Raw genomic sequence first — 24,796 nt, forward strand, 5'->3', positions numbered from 1 at the left:
TGCTGATGTGGGTGATACTACAGCACTGCTGGGGAGAGGGCTGCTTTGTGTAATGAAGATGTCTTACTCTTCTTCTCCTTCCACCAATATTAGATAGGATTCAGATTCCCTGTTCAGGTGGCTTTCACCCCCTTCTCCAACAACACTTGCAGGTTTTTGGCTGTTAAGGTGTTCCTCCCACCGGATCGTATGGTGCTTTCTCTAATGGGCCGTTTGGCCACTGATACCATAGTATGTACCAAGCTCACACTTGCTCCGTAAAGAAGCATATGGCAATGTTCTCCTTCTTCAGGCTAACAGAAAAGAAAACACAAGCTGAGGATCGCAGCTTTCTGATGCTGGTGCCACTAGCAATGCCAGATGAACTGGTAGTAGGTGGGCATTTTAATGTTTTACTCTCTGGCTCTGCAATACCTTCTTCTACTGAAGTAGCTGTGGATGTAGATGCTGCCAGGACTTTACACTTATGGCAGCTGGTGGGTATTGGATAAGTGGTACCACTGCCATATCCCCCCGGGAAGTTGCTATGCGGTAACGTCGGTCTCCACTGGGGCTGGGCTAACATCCATGATGACTTGCTCATCGTCATCTTCCTCTTCTACATCTGCCTCCATAACTCTAAGGCTTTCTAGAACCTTCTTTTTCTCTAGCCTCATCTGAGTCATCTCGTGGCGTTTCTCACTCTTAGATTGAGGCGGAACTCCAAGTGGCATGTAGATCATCAGAAGAGAGCTTGAAGAAGAAGATGATGTACCACTAACCCTCCTTTTTCCAGCTGTAGATCTGGAAGGCAATGGATCTTCTGGAGCAGATCCCTCTACTTCCCCAGCATGAAGATCAATCTCTTGAACTGCTCCTACCTCGTATATACTATTGGCGGTTGTGGCTATTGTTCTTATTGTTGTCCACATCTCTGAGTATCCTCCAATGATACTACTTTATAATAGACAGAACTCAATGTCAACATTACTGCTCATCGGCGTTGCAGTGATTAAACTGGCTGCCTCTGCGACAGACATGGGTTTGGGGTGCAGCTTGCTTCCCAGTGGCCAGTGCACCAGTCACAGGGCCTAATTCACAAAAGTAATCTGAGATAAAATCCTAACTTTACAACTTTCGGTATATACAAAAGGCATGTAGGTGTAGTAAAGTTAGGATTCCTAACTTTACTACTCCTAAACTGTGAAAAATCCTAACTTTACAACTTTCAGTATTCACAAAAAGCATTTAGGAGTAGTACAGTTAACTTAACCACTCCTAAATGCCTTTTATGAATACCAAAGTTGTAAAGTTAGGATTTTGTCCCAGATTACTTTTGTGAATCGGGCCCACAGTTTTATGTTTTTCCAAAAACATCTGCGACGACATGCCAGTGGTGGGGGTGGTAGTAGGCTCCTTCCTTAGTAGCAGTTTGTGGCTTAGCAGTGGCATCTTTCTTTGGGCCATCTTGAAGCTGTCACTTAACAGTGGCACATACCTTCAAAAGTTGAAGAGATGTCTGATGTGTGGGTCACTCACACGTCACGCAATGCACAGGCCTTCTTTCTGGAAGTTCTGTGAGTGATGTGTTGTTGTCTCAACCATCTATGCAACCTATGGCAAAAAATTGCTGAATTTGTCTGGATGCACATAATGGCTGTCAACCAGTGCCACACAGTCATCAATAACAACACTCAACAGGAAGGAATTCATAGGGAAGAAGGAGAAGAGTCAAGACATTCAGGCCTATTGAGAAAGCTCACTGGCTGGATCCGCAAAATGTCCACCAGCCACATGGTCACAACAAGAAGATGGAGACCTAGAACAAAAAATGCATGGTGGGCTATGGCAAAAGCACAGTGGCTGCCTACACAAAATGTCCATCAGCCACATGGTCACAACAAGAAGTTGGAGACCTAGAACAAAGAATGCATGGTGGGCTATGGCAAAAGCACACTGGCTGCCTACACAAAATGGCCACCAGCCAAATGGTTACAACAGAAAAGTGGAGGCCAAGAGCAAAGTGTTTAATCATGAAGAATTGGCTCATAGTTAAAGCCTGTAGTTTGTGTTTGGGAAACCAATTAATTTCTAAAGAAAACCCTCACCCACCAAACGAGTTGTAGGCATGCTTCATCATCGGGTCCCACCCAAAGCGCGAGTGCACCATGGGTGTGCTTCAACACCTGAGCTACAGCGGAGTGGGTTATTTTGTGTTGTGATTGGTGCAGTGATAAGTGATGTTAAAACTATCTATAGGGTCCCCTTCAGATAGTGGAAGTAACTTTAATAGTGGGGCCCTATGACAGGGTTTAAAAAGATTGGCAGATATGTGTAGAGTATTATGTTTTGTCTCAAGTATCCTAAATATAGGTCTGCATGTTTCAGCCAGACTGTATCCTATGCTGGCTTTCGTCAGGAGCAGGGGTGAAAGAAAGTGCCTGACTAAGTCAGTGGGAGGTTCCCAAGACTGAGGTGCAAAAAAGTGTGCATTCGCTAAGGTGCTATGCGTTGGAGGGAAACTACTAGTTTCCTCCTTCTGTTTCTTTGTGAATCCTGTAAAGAAAAAAAGAACAAAAACACAAACAATAATCGCCATGTCACACATGGAACATATACTATACAACCAGAGACAGGCATGCACTTGTGTGCCATACGCAGAGTCAGGCTTGAGCTATATTAGATTCTATGGGGTGGTGACAAGATGTACATACATGCATGCATCGTAATATATGAGGAGAAGAAAGTTTAGGTATTGTAATCGGTGAGGACAGAACCCTGTGCCTACAGCAGAGCGGTGTGTTTGTCTAAAAAACATAACTATATGCTTACTACTGCCGGTTTTAACGTTTACAGCATGGATCCCGCCAGGGGCCAGTGCCTGTAGTCACACGCTGAAATTGCAAGGGTAAAGGATGAGCATGCTGGTGTCTGCTTAGTGACACACAGCGCGGTGCAGTCCCGGTAGGTGAGACCAGGGGCTCTACTTACATCATCAAGGTCCACTGCCCTCCACTTATACCTGTGGCAGCCTTCTTTTGGGATCCCGAAGATGTGCGCCGGCTAGGTTTCCCAAGGCCTGTCCCCAGTGTTCCTGTCATGATGTCATCACACTGGGCGTGGTTTTGTCGTGGGACCTGAAAGAAAGACTATCGGGGCTGTCTTCCATGCGTCTGTACTGACAGGATAAGCTCAACATTTTTAATGTCAGTTGAGTCTGTATAAATGCTGGTAGATTTGGGTAAATAAAAAAAAAGAATTTGGGGAAATAAAAAGGGGAGCAAAAGAGCAGTTTCAGTATATTGAGAAATAGGTTTGGATAGAATGCATCTATGGTTTTGGCCAAGAGCCTAACTTATAAGTAGGCAAGCAGCATGTTTATTATTTATTTTATTGGTAGTAGGATCCCTATGGGCTGTGCATAAGGTAATTGGATGTTTATTTTCTGGTGTTATGTGTCCGACAATCTGAGGGAGGGGCTGTCAGAAAGCTATAGGGTAAGGCTCTCATATGGGGACGTGTGTCTCTTTTGCTCTTCTTAGTGGTTTTATGCTTCATGAAGCGAGTTACAAGGGATGTTGTCATTCAATCCCTTTTTGTGGCTCGAGAGACGGTAGATCCAACGTTTTCCTCTCTTAGTAACAGTTTCTCTGCTGTTTCAGATGTGACATCAATCTGCTCTATGACAACCCATTTCATGTTGTTCAGTGCGTGTCCCGATTTGAGGAAATGGTCAGTAATTCTGGTGGTGTTCCTATTGCAGCTCGTATTACTTCTGTGTTCCCAAATTCGTATTTTTATTTTTCTGCTTGTCATGCCGATACATCTTAGGCCACATTGGCACTCGATCATGTATATCACATGTGTAGAGTTTCAATTGGTATATTTCCTCAAGCACCAGGTCTTGCCTGGTTCAAGTTCCAGGGTTTTGGTGGCTGTAGTTAGGTGGCATACGCTGCATCCTCCAAAGTGGCCTGTGACACTAGGAAGGCTCCACACATTAAGGACTGATGCTTCTTTAGTTTTTGTAGTCAGTCTAGGGAATGTCGAGATCAGGCGATCATTTAGGCTGTCTGTTCGTTTAAATGAAAAAAAAGGGTTTTCCCACTTCAGTTTGCCCGCATTTAGTATTTTCCAATGCTTGTTAATGATTTTGGTAATTTTGTTGGAAATCGTGTTGTAGGTGGTCACACAAGTTAAAGGGATTCTTGTATCTCACCTCTGGTTTTCTTCCAACAGTACATCCCTATTCTGGTTCCTGGCGCTCTTTCTGGACCTCTCTATTATTCTGTTGGGATAACCCCGATTTAACAGTTTCGAAGATAAATCTTCTGATAGGTCCCAGTAGTCCTCTGGGTTGCTGCAGTTCCTTCTAATGCAGATCGTGGCTGGAAGCTGTCGAATCTGAGGAGTGTATTTCTTGATGTTGGTTTGTAAAACTTATTTGTTTTAAGGTAGCCATCTTTTGCCTCAATGGTTAAATCCAAGAATGTGAGTTTTTTCTTGTCTGCTGTACTAGTGAAGTTCAAGTATGGGTCACATCCATTAAGCCATGTTATAAATGTTTTTAGGGTCTCCACTTGGCCTTCCAACTATCATCAGAATGTTGTTGATGAAACATCACCATCATTTTTTTTTAACATCTGTGTATTGAAAAAAAGCATATAAGAGGCACATATTGCAGTAAGAACACCAATGGATAGGCAACATAGGCAAGACTGATAAAACAAGACATCAAAGTGGAAGTAGCCCATCAAAGCAACCCCCCACCCACATATAGTATAGTGGAACAAGTGCGATGTAAAACATAGGACCCTTCCAGATCACAAACAACGGGGCCGAAGGTCCTAAGTCTAGGAAAAGCATAGGGGAGGAACAAAAAAACAAAAGCCAGTCCATAGTATGGGCTTTCAGTGGAAGAGTGGGGTAGCATCATAGATACAGATACAGTATGAAACCCTCACCTCACGAAGAGGAGAGACCTCGTGCTGCAACACCATTAAACAGCCTCTACCATATTGAAAAAAAGCAAAAACATACAACAGGGGAAAGAAAGAAAAGGAAATCAGAAGAAATGGAGGAACAGAGAGAAAAGGGGTTGGCTAGCAAGGGAATTTGCCCCTCCGAAGTGGGGACAGTCGGAGTTGGATGTGCTTTGGGGGGTCGAGGCCCAGGATGGGGGCCAGTACACTCTGGGGCAGAAATACCTGCCTGCTAGTTCAAGTGAGTCATTCTGGGGATTCTGGTTTCAGACCCCGAGAGTAGGGCTCCAGGAAAACTTCAAACAGCTGCAGGGCATGCAGCCGAGGGGGCATGAGGCGAGAATGCTCGGTCTTGGTGAGATGGCATATAAGTGGCCGCCAAATGCGCTCAAATTGTTTGTCGATGTGATTAAGCCGCGCCGTGAGTAGTTCTAAGGGCAGGACATCCCACAGCCGAAGGAACCACGCGGCAATGGGAGGAGGATGGGGTTTTTTCCAACAGGGGGCAATGGATTGTCTTGCCATCCCCAGCAAATGAAGGATCAAATGCCATTCAACGTTAGTCATGGCTTTCAGTGTGACAGGTTGAATGCCCAAGATCGCTGATGACAGGGTAGATGGGACCAGGAAACCAACCACCCCTTTATATGTGACTGAGAACCTCCTTCCAAAACAACGTGAGACCAGGGCAGGACCACCAGATGTGCAAGACATCCCATCTACCACCCTGACACCTTCATCAAAGGTATACTGCGGTAAACCTTAGGAATGTCCCTCCACAGTCGGCCCACTCCTCCCGGGAGATGTCAAGGACCAGGTCGGAAGTACAACGTGTTTGATAACTATGAGGTGGGAGTTGCTGAGCGTGCTGCAGGACCAAGAACGTTTTGGAAATCAAGCACCGTGACCCCGCAAACTGACAGACCAAGTATTCAAAGGGAGTAAGCTGTCGAGTTACTTTCTGAACATATGTCAGGGAGCTGAGCCAGTGCCTCAACTGATAGTATTGCATGTGTGCGCTTTCCGAGAGGTGAAAGGTTTGTTTCCACTGTTCAAAAGTATGGAGGGCGGTGTCCTGGAAGAAGTCCTGCATGACTCGTCGACCCTCCACAGTCCATGCATCAAAAGCCTGAGGTTGTAAGGCTAGGAGAAACAGGGGCCACGATGTCTGCTCGTGGTACGGGGATGTGGAGAGATTGGAAAAGATAGAGAATTTTAGGAAGGAGTGACATTTTGATAGCGTTAAGTCGTCCTACACATGCCAGAGGGCGGCCTTCCCATCTATGCATTTCCTCCCGTATAGACTTCTGATATCTGGGCCAATTAGCCAAGGTCCAAGACGCAAGTGAGGGGGTCAGATGAAGGCCCAGATAGTGAATCGAAACATCGGTCCACTGTAGTAGGATCAGGTCCAGCAGTCCCTGGACCTCCAGGGCCGAAAGCGTAAGATTAAGAGCATGGGATTTTGTACAGTTGATCCGATAACCGGAAGTAGCTTCAAAGGAATCCAGGAGTGTCATCACTGCAGTAAGGGAAGTCGATGGGGAGGACAGGGACAGGAGAAGATCATCAGGGAAGAGGGAGGCGGATAAACCCTACTTGATCAGGGTCAATGTGAACCGGAAGATGTGGTTCCAATCGATTCTCCAGGATTTTTGTAAATATCTTAGCATCCGTGTTTAACAAGGCTATAGGGCGAAAGGAAGTGGGCAGGGTCAGGTCCTTCCCAGAGTTGGAGATAAGCACTATTTCTACCTCATTCATCATAGAGGAGAGGCCCGAGAGATCAGTGAAGCTATTGAAGAGGTGGAGCATATGGTCCTGTAGTTTCGGATAGAAAATGTGATAGAAAGCAAGCGGCAGGCCATCAGGGCCTGGAGTTTTGCCCATCGGGAGCTGCTTTAACGCTTTAGCAATTTCCTCATGGGAAATAGGATCATCAAGCAGCTTCATGAAATAGGGATCAATTGGATTCCAAGGGCATTAATCGAAGAAAGCCTTGACAAAGTCTGAAAAACAGGGAGCATACAAGTAGAGATTCCTATAGAAGGCTTCCAGTGCGAGACTCTTATCCACCTCTGAGATGGCCCGAGAACCATCCGGTCGTTGAAGCCTAGCGATGTGGGATCAGGCAGTCTGTGCCCAAAGGCACCGTGCAAGGCATGCCCCAACCATATCCCCACCCATGTAGAATTTTTTTTGAGATTGACTAATAGTCACTCCGCCTTATTGGTGCGGTGTAAGCGTAGCTGACCACGAAGATTAGCGAGGAGCTGCTTGTTGCAAAGGGATGTATGGAGATTGTCCTTACATTCTAAAGCTAGACTGGGCGATGGAGATCGATGTGATGACTCCCCGAATCGTGGATTTGAAGGCGTCCCAACGGACGTCTTCAGGGGTATCAGAGAGGGAATTGGTGATAAAGAAGGCCTCATTCTCCTTGCGGATGTCTGCCACATCCACAGGATCTCGGAAGGCCTCGGGGGGCAGTCTCGACCGAGGGAGAGGTTCTCTACCAGCATCAGGAGGTTGGAGTGCAAGCAAGACGTGCGGATGACCCGAGATAGATATGTCAGAGATATCCACGCTGCATAGTATATGGATCAAGGGGATCAAGAGAAAGAAGTAGTCAATGCGTGAGTATGAGCGATGCACGTGAGAGAAAAAGGAGTAATCACGAGAGTCTGGGTGTAAGTGTCTCCTAGCGTCGACTAGACCAAAGTTGGTGATGGCATCCCGCAGTGTCGCTGACATCGCCCCAGCAGCATGATGCGCCTGTGCAGTACGATCCCAGTGAGGGTTCCAGCCAAATTAAAATCGCCTCCAAGGACGACAGGGGTAGAGAGAGAGCGGTGGAGGGTACCCAGGTGCAAACGAAGAAATACATCCTGATTCTGGTTAGGTGCATATATGTTAACAAAAGTGCAAGAACCCCGACCCCAGACCATGTGGACTTTGAGACATCTCCCCCGTCATCAGCTGTACACTTGGGGGTCGCTTCAAACCAGCCTGCCTTAAAAAGAATGGCCACTCCGCTCGTCTTGGAAGGAGAGCATGCCCAATATTGAATGCCGTACTTGGGGTGAGACATAAGGCGGGTGTCAGTGGAGAGCAGGTGGGTGTCCTGAAGGAAAACCATGTCAGGATCATGTTGGAGCAGATATCTGGCGAAGCTTGTTAGGGGAGTTCAGCCCCTTCACATTAAGAGAGAGGAATTTAACAGAGGTCATCATGATACAAAAAGGGGAATACCTCGCACTGCTTCCACTCGCCCGGGGCTTACGACTCCCCGGAGCCCCTCATCCACCAGCCAACGCATTGAACGGATACGAAGAACAGCCCAGTCCCCACCACCGGCAAGGCATGCCCCAGCAACCCCCAGAAAATCATCCCCCAAGAATTGGGAGAGGGCAGCCACCCAAGATCGCGCATCTATGGAGAAAGGGCAAACAGTCAAGGAAAGTAGCACAGAGAAGGAGAGAAAGACATAGGCAGATACTCTACTGGGCCCATAAGTCCTAGAGAAATCCCATATCACACCCCCAGAGGATTGCAACAGCACAGCTCCCATCACAGACAAATCCAAGGAAAGATGGTGCACAAGAAGAAAGGGAGGGAGCGAGGGAAAGAATAGAGAGAACAAAGAAACAAACGGCCAACTGGGCCAGGTAAGTACAGAGTCTAACTGGGACAGCCCGGGATCCTGCAGGTGGGCTATTCCAGAGGAGTCACTCTCCCGTAGGACTCCAAAGTTGGGGGGTGGCTGACACATAGGACATTGAAGATCTCCACCATCTGCGCCCCGCTAAGTAGAAAACCAAGCAAAGTTCAATCAGGTCACCGGGCCGTAGTTACAAAAACCGGCAGGTGTAGATCACCAATGAGGCCATGCGGCAAAAAGTCATGCATTTAGAGGTGGTGAGACCAGAAGAGGTGGTGAGCAACTCAGAGAGCGAATGTGGCTGATGATGTCCTGTTTAGTTTGCGATGATTCGAGGCCCTGCGATCGGCGTCTAGAACTGGGTGGAGGAACAGTGGACCATTCCGGACAAAGAGCGCCAGACCGTCGCGCTCGAGAAGATGAGAGTTCGTCATCATCAGGGTCCATAGGAAGATGAAGAAGCCACTGCGCCTCACGCAGGGACAGAAGAACACGCCTTCTTCCCTCCCAAGTGAACATCATGGCAAAGGGGTGGTCCCACTGATATTTAACTTCAAGGTCTTTCAATTTGTCCATTACAGGTATGAATTCCTTCCTCCGACAGAGTGTAGATGGTGCCAGATCTTGGAAAATTTGTATTGACAGACCATTGTAGGAAACCGACTTGATCCCCTGCACTTTTGTGAGTATGGCTTCCTTGTCAGCAAAGAAAGGCACTCTTGTGATAATGTTTGGTCAAGCATAGGTGGAGAGTCACCCTCATTCTCCCAGATGGCATGCAAGAGGTCCTCTGTGTACATCAGGTTATCCATCCCCTCCGTCCCCATGGGAACCCCCCTGATGTGCAGGTTTTCCGCCAACTGCGGTTTTCCAAATCCTCCTGCTTCAGTTGTAGAGTAATATATTGGTCCTCAAGTTCAGCCACCTTCTTCCAGAGAGTTTCAAAATCTTCCGACCTGGTATCCATCATGCGTTCAAAACCATCAACTCTGTCACCTATCTCTGTAATCTCTCTGCAGATGTCTTGGAGCCCAGCCTTGAAGTCTTGACGGAGGGAGCCAATCTCATCTTAATTTCCTGTAGGAAGGATGACATAAAGGCCTGAGTGACCGGTGCATCTGTGGCGGGCAACCCAGAGGGTGGCAGGGAGGCTTTCTGTGGTAAACATCGTTTACATCTCATTCAGTATAACGCGATGCTGTTACATCGCGGTCGTTACAACGAACGCATGTAACCATGCGATGCCATTACAACGCAAGTCTTTACATTTACTTGCGCTAGATGGCGTGCTAACATTACAAATAGTGTAGTTTACTATCCCAACACCTTCCCTACTGTTAAGTGGACTGGAGTTGGAATAGTAAATTACGCTTTTCTAATGTTAGCACGCCATCTAGCGCAAGTCGATGTAAAGACTTGCGCTGTAATGGCATCGCGTGGTTACATGCGTTCATTGTAACGACTGCGATGTAACTGCACGTGTTGTAATGACTCGCGTTGTTACGTCATACATCCCTTTCTGTGGATGCAAATTCATCTTGGACCAGAGGAAAGTAACTGGATTCTCGCAGGTGGCCACGGAGTCCGTGTCTTTAGTAGCCCTGTGCTTGGGAGGCATAGTAGCAGTGTCAGGGTGGGCCAAGGACCCGGCAGCAGAGAAGGAGCAATAGGGAGACTGGAGAGGGGTCACGGGGAGGGTGGCAGCAGTTTGAAACAGGGCAGAAGACCTACACCGCGCACTGCTATCTAAGGGTCCTCCACATTGAAGGAAGAGCGGGCACCGAGGGGGCCAAGAACCAGGAGGGAAGTCACAAAAGGCCGGCCGCTCATAGGCAAGAGGTAGCTGCCAGGTCAATATTGAAGGAGGTTTGCCGCACCCCCCAGAAGATGGGACCCCCCCCAAAGGCAGCGGCGAAGGTCCGGATACACCAGGGGGGCCCCAGTCAAGAGCCAAGCACCACAGTAAAGTAAAGGAGAGGATGCAGTGGGGCTAAGGAGCTAGGGCAGTCTCTGGGTCTTCTCCAGGCCCCTCCTAGACAGAGTGGGAGGGCCTCACCCACTGCAACTCCTCGGTAGGTCCAGATGCATCAAGGGCACCACCAGGCAGTCCCTCAATCAAGGTAGGGTGAAGGTATAACCAAGAGCAGGCCTGGCAGAGCAAGCACTTGTGGTGGGGGCTCTCACTCGCAGTGGATCTCTGGCCCTTTGTTTGGCAGTACAGGCACTGGCACAAGGGCAGAGGATGGAGCACCGCAGGCTGCAAACCAAGCGAGGGCGCTGGGTTAGGAGGCCATATCAAGTGGGACCCCCCGGCTGCCGACAAGTGCGCACACCGCTTCCCCAATACCTGACATCCGGGGGCAGCAGGCAGGTAGGCAATGGGTTCACAGGCAGAGCTGGGGCGTCCAGGAAGGGAGGAAGATTGTCTAGCACCTCGTCGGGCAATGCGGATCGGAGGCACCCCAATCAGCGTTCCAGGGCACAGGCCAGTCAGGCTGCAGTATCAGGCCTCCCCCCGCAGAGATCAGTCCCTCTCGGTACACAAGGGCAGGGCCAGCGATCACCCAGTCGGCCTCCGCCACCGCAGCCCTCCAAGATGGCTGACGAAGGGAGTTGCGGGACAGTGGATCGGAGAGCCTGGGCCTGCAGGACCCACGATGCAGCCCACTGCTGAAATGGCTACCTCCGCAGCAACACCACATTAAGTCAGGCTGTCTGCCCCAGCAAGTAGGCCCAACAACCGGGATTATCAGCGAGTACAGGGCACAGTGGTACGGAGACTCGACAAAGCAGGTCTCAATCCATTTGTGCGGAAGCCACGCCTAATCTGTGTTTTTAAAGGGGTTGTTGTTATCTGCAATGTTGGTTTTCTCAAAGGTATACACGTAGATTCCTGCCATACTAGGGGCAAAAGTGCTGCCCATGGATGTCCCGTTGGTTTGCAGGAAAAGAATCACCTTCAAACTCAAAATAATTGTCTTTAAGGGCCAGGAATGCATATTTCATCACCAATTCTCTTGGGGTTGTGTCATCCAAGGTTTTATTTATCACCATTAGGGTTACATCTTGGGGGAGACTTGTGTATAAGCCTTCTATATCTAACCCAACCAGTGTGTTTGTTTACTGGGCCAAAAGGTATGTCTTTAGGGAGATTGAATAGTAGATGCTTAGAGTCCTTTAAGTAAGTAGATGATTTTGTACCAAAGGGTTTAGAAAGAAGTCACAGAAGCGTTACAATGGTTCTGGCAGGGAGCCTATGCCAGGCATGATCAGCCGGCCTTTCAGATGTCTTTTGTTTTTATGAATTTTAGGTGTTGTGTAGAAGTATTGTACTTTTGCTTTTTTGTGCAAAGAAACTCTTCTTCCTGTTTAGAGATGTAGTTCAATGTTTCTCCTTCTTCCACTAAATTGTGGATCTTCTTTTTCAGTGTCTCGGTCGGGTCTCCTTTAAGTCTTTTGTAGTTCCTTCTATCATTAAGTAGGCATTTGCATTCCACTGTATAATCGTCTTTGTTCTGTATGACTGTACCTCCACCCTTATCTGCTGGCTTGATGGTAATTGTGTCAGTGTTTCATAAGTTTTTTAGTGCATTCAATTCCTCTTTGTTCAGGTTGTGGAAAGTGTCTTTTTCTTCTGTGCCCTCTATCTCGTTGAAGACCACCTGTTCAAGGGCGATGAGTTCAACTGGTGTTGAGGTAGGTGGGGGACAAAAGGTCCTTTCAATTTTAAACCTGTATTACTTAGGGTCTCCGAACTGTTGCAAGGTGTCTGATTTTCGAAGAATGCTTTTAGTTTGAGTTTCTTGAAAAACTCAGCCAGTTCACAGTGGAGCTTAAATTTGTCAAGGCCTGCCGTTGGTACAAAACTGAGTCCTTTATTAAGGACTCTCTCTCCCACGAGAGTAAGGGTTGTAGAGGACAGATTGAATACTAAGTCTTGTTTGTGACAAGCTTCATCTATATTCTCTGTCTGCTTGGCCCAGGTTGGGACTCCTTCGTCTTGCTCCTGGTGTTTGCCCCTACTGGTCTTTCTTCCTCTCCCTAGTGTACATGTTGTCTGCCTCTTCTCCTGCCTTTTCCTCTCCGTCCTCTCCCTAAAAACTAGGTTGGTGGGTGAGGGTTTTCTCAAGAAACCTATTGGCTTCCCAAACACAAACTTCAGGCTTTAACTATGAGCCAGTTCTTTTTGATTACACATGTCTAAATGAGGAAATTAACTAGCTCAACTTAGTTTCCTCTCTCTCTTTTTGATATTTACAGCCAAGAACAAAGAACACATGCAGGCCTATGGCAAAAGTACACTGGCTATCTACACAAATAGCCATTTGCCACATGGTCACGCACAAGGCACAACAACAAGAGGCAGGAGGCCTGTAAAACAACCAAGCAGCACATGCAGACTTAGGCCAAGACAGTGCACTGACTGCACATGGCCTCTGGAGCAAAGGCAAATGTTGGCCCATGGCAAACACCCAAACACACACACTGGCCAGACAAAGGAGGTACTGGAAAACAGCGAAAGCATGATTAATTCAGCAAAGCCAAAAACGAAAATTATTGATCTAAAAAAAATGTTTAAAACAAACAATCTTCAAAGCCATTACCCCACCCACTCGCGAATCCTATACACTGTTTCCAAGAAAAAAAAAGAACTATCACAAAAAAGCAAATATGGTATTTAAATCCAAATCCATCCTTGACTTAAATGCTGTAAACACCATAGAAACTGCTGTTTCATGCACCCATGACTACCACTGGGTCTGCTGGCGAGATGGCCAATTGGTCACATAGTGAATTCAATCAAAAAATTTAAAGTCTTAAAAAACATGTCAGAAATGAAGTAAACTGCGAAAAAAAAATATTTACAAAAAGAAGAGAAATGAAATGTAAAAAAATCTCCAGGTCCCTACTGAAAAGCATGCCTCCCACCACAATAAATTTCAAAAATTGATTAAAAGTACACATACATCCAGGTGCATAGCCCCATTTAAACAAACAACATTGCTTTTTTCATCTTACTTGTGAAATCTCAAATTCAAAGTCCTTAAATCCTATGGGATATGCAGCAGACATCAAGAGTAATCCTCCAAGCTCCAAATCCAAATGAAAAGTGCCTAGAGATAGACAAAGCACTGGGAGGAGCAGGCTAGACAGGAACAGAAAGTTGGAGACTCTAGAGCAGTTCCTTTCAGTCGAAAATTAAAAAAGACTCCTTGCACAAAAAAGCACCATCAAATGATAGTTGCGTCTCCTGCCCCCCAATACAATGTCTACTGGGAAATGATCTTGAACCTTCTGACTGGTCAGTGGTGAAAAGTAAGGCCCATGCACAGATGCTGGGCCTCCCTGACTGCTAGGTGACAGACTGCAGATCAGGGAGATGTTGGAAACTTGGACCCGGGAACAGTGGGCTAAGCTTTCAGAAACCAGAGAGAGAGCACAGGGGTACGGGAGCCAGCCCAGACAGCTCACAAGGACCAAGAAGAATCAATTAATCAATGAATGAATGAATCAATCAATCAGTTTTTGTAAAGCATGACTTATCACCCACAAGGGTTTCCAGGCACTTTGCTGTGGGAATTCAGTCAAAGAGTCAGGTCTTGAGTCTCTTCCTGAAGTCTGTCAGAGATGGTGCTGTTCGGCGGTAGAGGGGAGAGCATTCCAGACTTTGGCCATGAGGTGGGAGTAGGAAAGTCCTCTGGTGTGGCAGCCACGGATGTGTGGTGTCTGGATGAGGGAAAGTCGGACAAAGCAGAGTTTTTCTGGATGGTAGATGAAAGTGGTGAACATATGCAGTTCCCTGATCATGGAGGGCTTTATAGGCGTGTGTCAGGAGCTTTAAATGGCATTTCTTCTTGACAGGAAGCCAGTGGAGGTCTCTCAGGTGCTGAGTGATGTGGGTCCTTTTATGCAGGTTCAGAATCAATCTGGCTGCCATCTTCTGGATCGACTGGAGCCTTCTCATGAGTTGTTGGCGGTTCCTGCATAGACTTCATTTTCTTAGTCTGGCGAGCTAGGTGTTGAGGGCCTTCATCACTGTTTTTCTGGTGTGGATGAGCAGCAACTTAAAGATTCTGCAGAGCATGCAGAGTGTGAAGAAGCAGGCTGAGAAGACAGCTTTGATCTATCATTTCATGGAGACTCCACTGTCTAGGATGATGCAAGGTTGAAGGCAAGGTATTTCAGCCAGCAGGAGTTGTTCCAGAGAGCAGTGTTTCTGCCAAAGATATGCACTTTAGTCTTGTCGAGCTTCAGCCAGTTGTCCTTCATCCAGGCTGAGATGCCCCTCATGCAGTCATGGAAGTTATCTTTCGTCGTGGTGGGTCTACTGAGAGTGAGAGGACAAGCTTGGTGTTGTCGGCATAGGAGATGATGTTGTGGGCTCTAATTATGTCTGTTAACAGTGTCATGGAGATGTTGAAGTGGGTAAGGATGAGGAATGAACATTGAGGGACACCGCATATGGACTGTGAGGTGAAGGGAAGTAGGTGGATGCTCTGAGTGTGCTCCGTGAGGAGCGATGCCATCCATCTGAGCGTGTTGTCTTTGATTTTGATCTGGTGTAGTCAGCTGATGAGTGTGTGGTGAGAGAGGGTGTTGAAGGCTGCTGAAAAATATCAGGACAGCTGATTCTTCTCTTTCGAGTAGTGTGCAGATGTCATCAGTTGCAGTCATCAGGGCTGTCTCAGTGCTGTGGCTGGCTCTGAAACACAATTGGGAGAAGTGAAGTAGGTTGTTTCTCTTCAGGTGTTCAGTGAGTTGGAGGTTGATGGCCTTCTCCAGGGCTGTACCTGAAAAACGGGAGAAGTAAGATGGAGCTGTACTTTTGGAGATCGTGGGGTTTGCCAAAGGTGTCTTGAGAAGGTATCTGACCTTTGCATGTTTCCATGCATCAGTAAAGGTGACTGTGGTGATGAAAGGATTGAGGATTCTGTTCAGCCGTTGACTTATCTTGTCACTTTTAAGGTTGAAGAGTCGGTAGGGGAATGAGTCAGGGGGTGCTCTATGGTGGATGGATTTCATATTGTTCAATACAGCAGGCCACCTCTGCTGTATTGAATAATGGCTTGCTGAAGCCTATTGTGTGGCATCAAGATAAAAAGCTACATAAAAATGGCAATGTCAGAAGGTAAAAACTTGACCGGGCCCTAATGCTCATGATATTCGATCCGCGCTCCATCGAGTTTGGCCTGAAAGTTTATCTTTAATTAGGGTCCTGCATGACCCAATAGCAACAGTTGGTGCTGTTCTCCTTTAGTTGCTACAATGCACATTTTTACATTTAATCTTTAAAAATTGATATCCTAGGTTCCCTACCTTGGAAATGTGTTGTTTTAGTGTCATTTTGAAGATTAAAATATTCTCTAGTTTCATAAATTGGTGTTGAATTTGTATTGTGTGTTTTGTCTTGTTTACTGTTCTGGTGATAATTCATTCTTTAAACAGTTCATCAGTAAAATTGCCATGGGTTGAGCAAGGATTAGTTTATTTATACTTGACCAGACGTTGTGGTTTAATAACTAGCTGTTAATACCTACCTGCACTTACTAATGAAGAACCTTCCAACCACCCCCTACCTGACCGCATGAGTCTCACCGAGCCTACTGTGTCTGGAACGAGCCATGACTGATACCATTCCCTTTCACCCTACCTGGGCTGATCCCCTGATAATGGAAACGGCTCAGAGGACTGGTGAAGTGCCAGAATAGTTACGACGGTCACCTGAAGCAAAACCAAAACTCATGACGTATGACCAGGAGACCTAATGCTTCTAAAAGATCAGACGAGGGTGAAAGTTCCAGTTCCCGTTTGAGCCTCAAATGTAGGTGCTCAATGGATTATCACAAAATGGGAACAAGAAATGGCTGCCCACAATATCACCCCGTTTGTGCTATTCAGACACATGCAAAATCAAAGGGGATGATGGACAGAGTGTTGAACATTGCAAGCACTCACCCCCAGTTAACTGATCTGGGTTTAATCCATCATCATTCTTTAGCTCACTCCGCCATCAAAGTTCAGACATGGCCATATGCAAATCAGTCTGACCCTGTGCCTGAAACAAGCATCCAGGGACCGGTTTCGGGTTCATAACCCTCATCAGCCAAGCTATCTTGAATATAGTGGCAAAGTGAGCAAGGGACCCACATCTGGGCATACTCTGCCAACTTAGGGCGAACAAAGCAAAATCAAAGGGGATGATGGACTGAGTGTTTTGAATATTGCAATCACTCACCCCCAGTCAACTGATCTGGGTGTAGTCCATCATCATTCTTTTGCTCACTCCGCCACCCCAGTTCAGGCAAGGCTATACGCAAATCAGTCTGACCCTGTACCTCATGGGAACAGTCCAGCCCGAACTGCCAAGCAATGGCTTCCCTGGACCGGAAAAAAGCTTCCTGGGATCGGTTTCAGGTTCATAACCCTCAACAGCCAGGCTATCTTGAATCCAGTGGCAAAGTGACCAAGGGACTCACGTCTGGGCATACTCCGCCAACTTAGGGCGAACAAATCAAAACAAAAGGGGATAATGGTCGGAGTATTGAACATTGCAAGCACTCACCCCCAGTCAAGTGAACTGGGTTTAATCCATCATCATTCTTTAACTCACTCCGCCACCCCAGTTCAGACATGGCCATATGCAAATCAGTCTGACCCTGTGCCTCATGGGAACAGTCCAGCCTGAACTGCCAAGCCATGTCTTCCCTGGACCGGAAACAAGCATCCTGGGTCCGGTTTCGGGTTCATTACCCTCATCAGCCAGGCTATCTTGAATCCAGTGGCAAAGTGAGCAAGGGACCCACGTCTGGGCATACCCTGCCAACTTAGGGCGCACAAAGCAAACCCAAAGGGGATGATGGACAGAGTGTTGAACATTGTAAGCACTCACCCCCATTCAACTGAACTGGGTTTAATCCATCATCATTCTTTAGTTCACTCCGCCACTGCAGTTCAGACATGGCATTATGCAAATCAGTCTGACCCTGTGTCTCATGGGAACAGTCCAGCCCGAACTGCCTAACCATGTCTTCCCTGGACAGGAAACAAGCATCCTGGGACTGTTTTCGGGTTCATAACCCTCAGCAGCCAGGCTATCTTGAATCAGTGGCAAAGTGAGCAAGGGACCCACGTCTGGGCATACCCTGCCAACTTAGGGTGCACAAAGCAAACCCAAAGGGGATGATGGACAGAGTGTTGAACATTGCAAGCACTCACCCTCAGTCAACTGATCTGGGTTTAATCCATCATCATTCTTTAGCTCACTCCGTCACCCCAGTTCAGACATGGCCATAGGCAAATCAGTCTGACCCTGAGCCTCTTGGGAACAGTCCAGCCCGAACTGCCAAACCATATCTTCCCTGGACCGAAAACAATCATCTTGGGACCGGTTTTGTGTTCATAACCCTCATAAGCCAGGCTATCTTGAATCCAGTGGCAAAGTGAGCAAGGGACCCACGTCTGGGCATACCCTGCCAACTTCGGGCAAAACCTAAGAGAATAATGGTTGGAGTGCTGAACATTGCAAGCACTCACACCCAGTCAACTGATCTGGGTTTAATCCATCATCATTCTTTAGCTCACTCCGCCACCCCAGTTCAGACATGGCCATATGCAAATCAATCCGACCCTGTGACTCATGGGAACGGTCCAGCCCAAACTGGCAAGCCATGTCTTCCCTGGACCGGAAACAAGCACCCTGGGGTTGGTTTCAGGTTCATAACCCTCATCAGCCAGGATATCTTGAATCCTGTGGCAAAGTGAGCAAGGGACCCACGTCTGGGCATACCCTGCCAACTTCGGGCAAAACCTAAGAGAATAATGGTTGGAGTGCTGAACATTGCAAGCACTCACACCCAGTCAACTGATCTGGGTTTAATCCATCATCATTCTTTAGCTCACTCCGCCACCCCAGTTCAGACATGGCCATATGCAAATCAATCCGACCCTGTGCCTCATGGGATCAGTTCAACCTGAACTGCCAAGCCATGAGGCACAGGGTCAAGACTGATTTGCATATGGCCAGGTCTAAACTGAATTGGCATGGTGTGCAAAAGAATGATGGATTTAACCCAGATCTCTTGACTGGGGGTGAATGTTTTGATTTGTTCTCTATTTCGTCCATTAATTGTGTGTCTTTTGCTTTCTCGCCCTAGGTGCACCAGGTATGCCCAGACGTGGGCCCTGGGCTCACTATGTTACTGGAATCAAGCTATCCTGGCTGAAGGGGGGTGAAACCGGTCCTAGGATGCTTGTTCCGGTCCAGGCTTGGCAGTTCGGGCTGGACTGTTCTCATGAGGCACAGGGTCAAGACTTATTTGCATATGGCTATGTCTAAACTGGAATTGTTGGCCAAACACAAATACAATAGCACACGCAGAATACACTGGTTTACTTCACAACAATAGTTTGTTCACCTTACATTACTAATGACAGGGTTGGACTCGGAATGCAAACCAGCCCTGGCAATTGAAAGGGGCCGTGGAAGGCGGGAAAGACTTCTTCTGCTTTTGGTACCGGGGCCGATATTATAGCACTGAAGTAAAACCACCTCCTGTACCAAACAGGGCTGCACAGGTCCAAAACCAGCCCCCATCCTTCCAGCTCACCGGGAAAACTCCCATTGCCCACTAAGGCCAGTCCGTCCCTGACTTCCAAAACGCAAAAGCACGCCGATGAATGAGTCTTGGGTGGGCACCGAGACCGTTCACAACCACATCAATGAGACCAGGCTTTCCAACCTTAGGAGATGGACTGAACCTTCACTAGCCACCCCGACACCCTGAAGCCAACTACTGACAGCTGGACAGTCCTCGTCACTGAAGACACACTGAAGACAATGAAGTCAATCCTCTCCGGAACCACCACGGACCCCTGTCCCCACCACATCTTCAACAGAGCTGCCAACACCATCGCACTGATGCTTCTTCACACCATCAACCACTCCCTAGCGAACGCCTCCTTCCCCAACGACTGGAATCACGCCAATATCAACCCCCTCCTGAAGAAGCCCTCGACGGAAGCCATAGACCTCAAAAACTACAGACCCATTTAACTGCTCCCGTTCCCAGCTAAAGTCATTGAGAAAGCCATCAACAGTCAACTTGTCACCTTCACCGAAGAGCAAAGCATTCTCGATTCCTCCCAATCCGGCTTCAGAAAAAAACACAATATAGAAACTGCCCTCCTCGCCTCAACAGACGACATCCGTTCCCTCCTAGACAGAGGAGAAACAGTAGCCCTCATCCTCCTTGATCTCTCAGCGGCCTTCGACACAGTCTCTCACCGCACCCTAACATGCAGACTTCTCGTAGCATGGATCCGGGACAAGGCCCTCGACTGGATCCACTCTTTCCTCTCCGGTAGAACGCAGCGGGTCAGACTCCCTCCTTTCCTCTCGGACCCTACACCAACCACCTGCGGAGTCTCCCAGGGATCCTCCCTCAGCCCCACTCTATTTAGCGTCTACATGGCTCCGCTCAACCCCATCGACAGAACCCATGGACTCAACATTGTTTCATATGCAGACGACACCCAACACATCCTCTCCCTATCCAACGAACCCAACGCAGTCAAACACAACTTTCAAGAAGGCATGGAAGCAGTTGCCAAATGGATGAAAAACAGCTGCCTGCAACTCAAAACTGATATAACTGAAGTACTCATAATGGGCCCACACCTGAGGCCTGTAACGACAACTGGTGGCCCCACCGCCCTCAGAAGCCTGCCCATCCCCACGGACTCCGCACAAAACCTCAGAATCATCCTGGACTCCGAACTCAAAATAGACCACCAGATAAACTCAGTCGCATCCTCCTGCTGCTACACCCTCTGCCTCCTACGTAAGGCCTTCAAATGGTTCCGCTTCAAGCACAGAAAGACCGTCACTCATGCCCTCGTTACCAGCAGACTTGACTTCGGCAATGCAGTCTATGCCGGGATAAACGAAAACCTCACCAGCAAGATACAAAACATCCAGGACGCCACTGCAAGACTGGTCCTCAACCTGCCAAGACACTGGCACATCTCCCAGGACATGCGCATACTCCACTGGCTCCCCATCGGGGCTATAATCACCTTCAATATTCTCACCCATGCACACAAAGCCCTCTACAACACCGTACCAGCATACCCGAACAGCCGACTCGAATTCCACACACACCAAAGGACCCTACGATCAGCCGAGCTTTCCTATGCCGTGGTCCCCCGCACCAGGGAGACCGGATCGGGAGGCCGCTCCTTCTCCTTCCTTGCGGCCAAAGCCTGGAACGCCCTACCGCTCCACCTCAGAAAGACGACATCACTCCCCATCTTCACGAGAGAAACCTCAAAACATCGATAGACCTCCTCCTTGATGGACTGGAACCTACACCACCCCTCCTCCCCAGCACCTTGAGACGCTTACGGGTAAGTAGTCGTGCTTAACAAGCACATGATTGACTGATTGATAGTTGTGAAGCACCAGGAGTCCATCTCACCAGCGCTGGTGTTGCATATGTAAACCAAAAGAACAAAACACAGGATGGGGCTAGAGAGGGCAAAAGTGACTGAACACAGTGCCTAGGTGCGATTTGCCACTGAGAATAGCAAAACAGGGGAATGGCCGCACCTCCCAGTACCAGCGCACCACACAATACCAGTGACAAAAAGCCAGGATAATTAAAAGCAGAGGAAAGTGCTGATGAAGCCACAAGTCCCCACATCACACAGACTCCAGCCAAAGTGTGAATGGAAGTCTAGTGGCCCGTCTCGACCATGGCAAAATTACGACCATTTATGTGTTCATGTACATATTAAAAGAATACACAAATGTCACACACACTTCTTGGCATTTTAAAGTGGTAGGTTGCTAATACAAGAGGGCTGGTACCACTGTGAAATGATGTGTTGGAATGTGGCAGGCTATGGCCAAGACAGCATGAAGTGCAGAAGTGTGGAATGATACGCAAATAAAAAAACTGAACTTAAAGTGCTTAGTAATGAATATCATAGCTGCTACACCCGGTTTTACGTACAAACTCCAGAGATCCAAGAGGGAGAGTGAGGCGTACACATTACGCATGGGCACATGGGGAGCTTTCATGGTGTGGGAGAAGGTGTAGATAGTGCAACAGTCCAGCACTGTGTATTTGCGGGGACAGCAACCAAACAGGGTGCGTGTTGTGAGTGTGTGCACCTGTGCTCTGGCACATTGTCCTTGTTTCACCCACCTGCACCCAGACATACCTGCATGGTAACCACCTCCAGCTCCTTGACGGCCAGCCTCTGCATCTGCACTGCCAATACTAGCACCTTTGCTCTGGTCATCACTGGTACTGAAGTGGATGCCTGCCTATGCCCCCGGGGGATGATGGAGTGCATGTGATGAGGAGAGTTGTCGGAAAGTGGATTATTAGTAGTGGTAAAGATATATCTACCACTGGCAAAAAGGCCACTAACACAGTCTAGGGCCCAGAATAGGTCTCAGAAAATCATTCCCTTGCTCAATGCTTGGTAACTTGGCTATGAGCAGGTCGGCTTAACTTCAGAGACACGTATGTAATGCATTTAAAAACACTGATTCAGACATCAGTTTATAAGCAATGCCCACGGTGTTTAATCTTGAGGAAGGGGTGTCAGAATAAAGAGAAATGCACATCTCACACATCTTGTAGTTAGGCTACTGAAAGTGATGAGACAAGTATAGCATAAGGTTTTTTCACTGGGGAATTTATGGTGGGTCCCTGAGTGAAGGATTGTCCCACAATCCTGACATTTACCAAATCAACCCTGCAAGTAAAGTACATCACATCTACCACACTATACATCACACTCAATCCACCAGGAGTGTTTTGAGTAAAGAAGCATGCCACAAGCTGCTGATGGAGGTTCAACATCATATTAGCACAAATGAGCTTGTTTGAGAATAGACAATTCTTTTCTGTTATCGGTTTGGTATCTGTAGCCATGATGAAGTTGTGATCATGATGAAACATGTGTTGACTACTGTGAAGAACCATTTGGAATTTACAATAAAGTGCTTGTAAAGAACAAGATTGAAGGAGCAACATCTATCGGAGACTACATTATTACTAAAAACTGATGCATTTACAAATTTGCGTGTGCCGTATGGACGCATGTAGGTTTACATAGAAACTCGAGTGGGCCTCTAATTTTTTAATGTTGGGTGAAGATTCTTCCCTTATGTTCACCGTATTTGCTTGGTCTGTGTCTAAATATTCTGTAATAATTCTCAAGTAAGTACCAGGGAACCCTTTTCCACCCCTCTATTTCTGCATCATATCATCACAAATGATGACAACTGTTGTATTTGGTAGTTTAATGTTGTACTGTTTTCTAGATGTGACTATGATTTGTAAAGATTATATCATTATCCTTCTAACTAAGTGAGTTTACATAACATAAATTGCGGTGGCAGACAATACGTTTAACATACTATACTAACTGTTTTATTTCCTTTTGAGGTTTTGTGTTGCAGTCACTAGTCATCTTCTGACACATAACTATTTTCCCCAGTATTGAACATCTATTTACTGTGAGTCTTTAGGGCATCAATCTTTTGCATACCGGTCATGTTGGAAAACTCTCCATCCGCACATGGCACACAGTCGAAGCAGCAGACTGGCTTCCCTTCTCTTGGAGCTTTGCGGTACCCTGGGAGGCAGCTCTCACTGCAGACAGAGCGAGGAGTCTGTGAAGTGAAGTCAAAGAAAGAAGAAGCTGGGATACATTTGTTGAGTGGCAGCTGCTTCCCACCCCGCAATGCTTCTTTCACCACAAGCACTTACATCCATGTAGACTCATCTGCTTAGGCACAAAACAGTAAAATACATTTTTTAAATGTCATGATTTTTTAATTGATTTGAGTATGCTTTACAAAGATTTGGAGATCATTAAGTGTTATCCATTTAATTTTGTATTGTTTAGTTGAAACCTCAGATATATATGTTTTAAAAATGTATTTTTCTGGGTAAATATACTAATATTTAAAATGGGTTTTATGCAACAAAGCATATTTTATGAGTCAAAGATAATTTCATACCTCATTATAAGAAAACATAAACATATTCCAGAGTGTGCTTTTATTGTGCATTACACTTTCTGTGATGCTCCAGTGGGGGAAATTCCAAACTCGCATCTATGAGGTGACGCAAAGTGTTTTGAATGGCCTCATAGATATGGAGTACAGCAAGGCAGCGCAAATTGGTGATTTGCCTTACTCTGCCCTCCGTGGGCTTTTCATGGCCGATGAGGTGGGTTTTCCCATGCAACACCCATGGATTTTGACGCTGCCCCAGATTCACAAGATCATGTAAACCTGGTAGTACACATAAACATTACGTCTCCACAGGAAATAGCAATTATGAAAATAAATGTATTTCTCCTCGTTTATTCCTATTTCCATGTGTGCTACATTCTGCAGAGCACAATAGAAAGAGGAAAAAGACAACCAGGATTGTTTTTCTGCAGCAAGGAGTCCCTTCCTGCTTAAAAACAATCCTGCCCACAACACAGCCAAACTTGAACCAAGGCGTGAGGTTCCCTGTGTCGGTGCGAGGCTGCTGAAATGGCTTCAGTGCAGAGGGAAAGGACAAGATTGCACTGTATTGCATAAATACAAATGTCTTCTTGCCTTTTCACTTTCGGGAAGCTCAATTAGGTGACTTACTGGACTGCCCTACACCAAATCAATGTAAATTATGACCTAGATTTAAGAAGGAATCATCCCTCAGCCCGACACTGTTCAACATCTAAATGGCACAGCTCGCCCACGTCGCCCGACTGCACGACCTTAACATCATCTCCTACACCGGCGACACCCAGTTGATTCTCTCCCTCACCAAGGACCCCCTCACCACCAGAGCCAACCTCCACGAAGGAATGAAGGCCATCGCCGAATGGATGAAGACTACCCGACTGAAGCTGAACTCGGACAAGACGCAGGTCCTCATCCTCGGCTCCACCCCGTCAACCTGGGATGACTCCTGGTGGCCAACTACACTGGGAGTAGCACGACACCCACCGACCACGCACGCAACCTGGGGGTCATCCTCGACTCAACACTCTCCATGACCAAGCAGGTCAACGCCGTCTTGTCCTCCTGATTCAACACCCTATGCAATGCCCGGCAACATCTACAGGTGGATCCCTACCGAAAAAAGAAGAACGGTCACCC

The 24,796-nt window shown here is 47.3% G+C and overlaps 1 protein-coding gene across 1 annotated transcript in view; it reads right to left on the reverse strand.

The window, feature by feature from the left end:
* The window catches only part of LOC146829987 (vomeronasal type-2 receptor 26-like), a 40,991-nt gene extending 17,689 nt beyond the window's left edge, over nucleotides 1–23,302 (reverse strand). The window contains exon 1 of the mRNA XM_085604010.1: nucleotides 23,188–23,302. Coding sequence (XP_085460136.1) covers nucleotides 23,188–23,194 — 7 coding nt within the window. The 5' untranslated portion in view covers nucleotides 23,195–23,302. The remainder of the gene's footprint in view (nucleotides 1–23,187) is intronic.
* Between the last annotated feature and the right edge of the window lie 1,494 nt (nucleotides 23,303–24,796).

The sequence above is a fragment of the Triturus cristatus genome, chromosome 5_1, assembly GCF_964204655.1.
Source record: "Triturus cristatus chromosome 5_1, aTriCri1.1, whole genome shotgun sequence".
Lineage (NCBI taxonomy): Eukaryota > Metazoa > Chordata > Amphibia > Caudata > Salamandridae > Triturus > Triturus cristatus.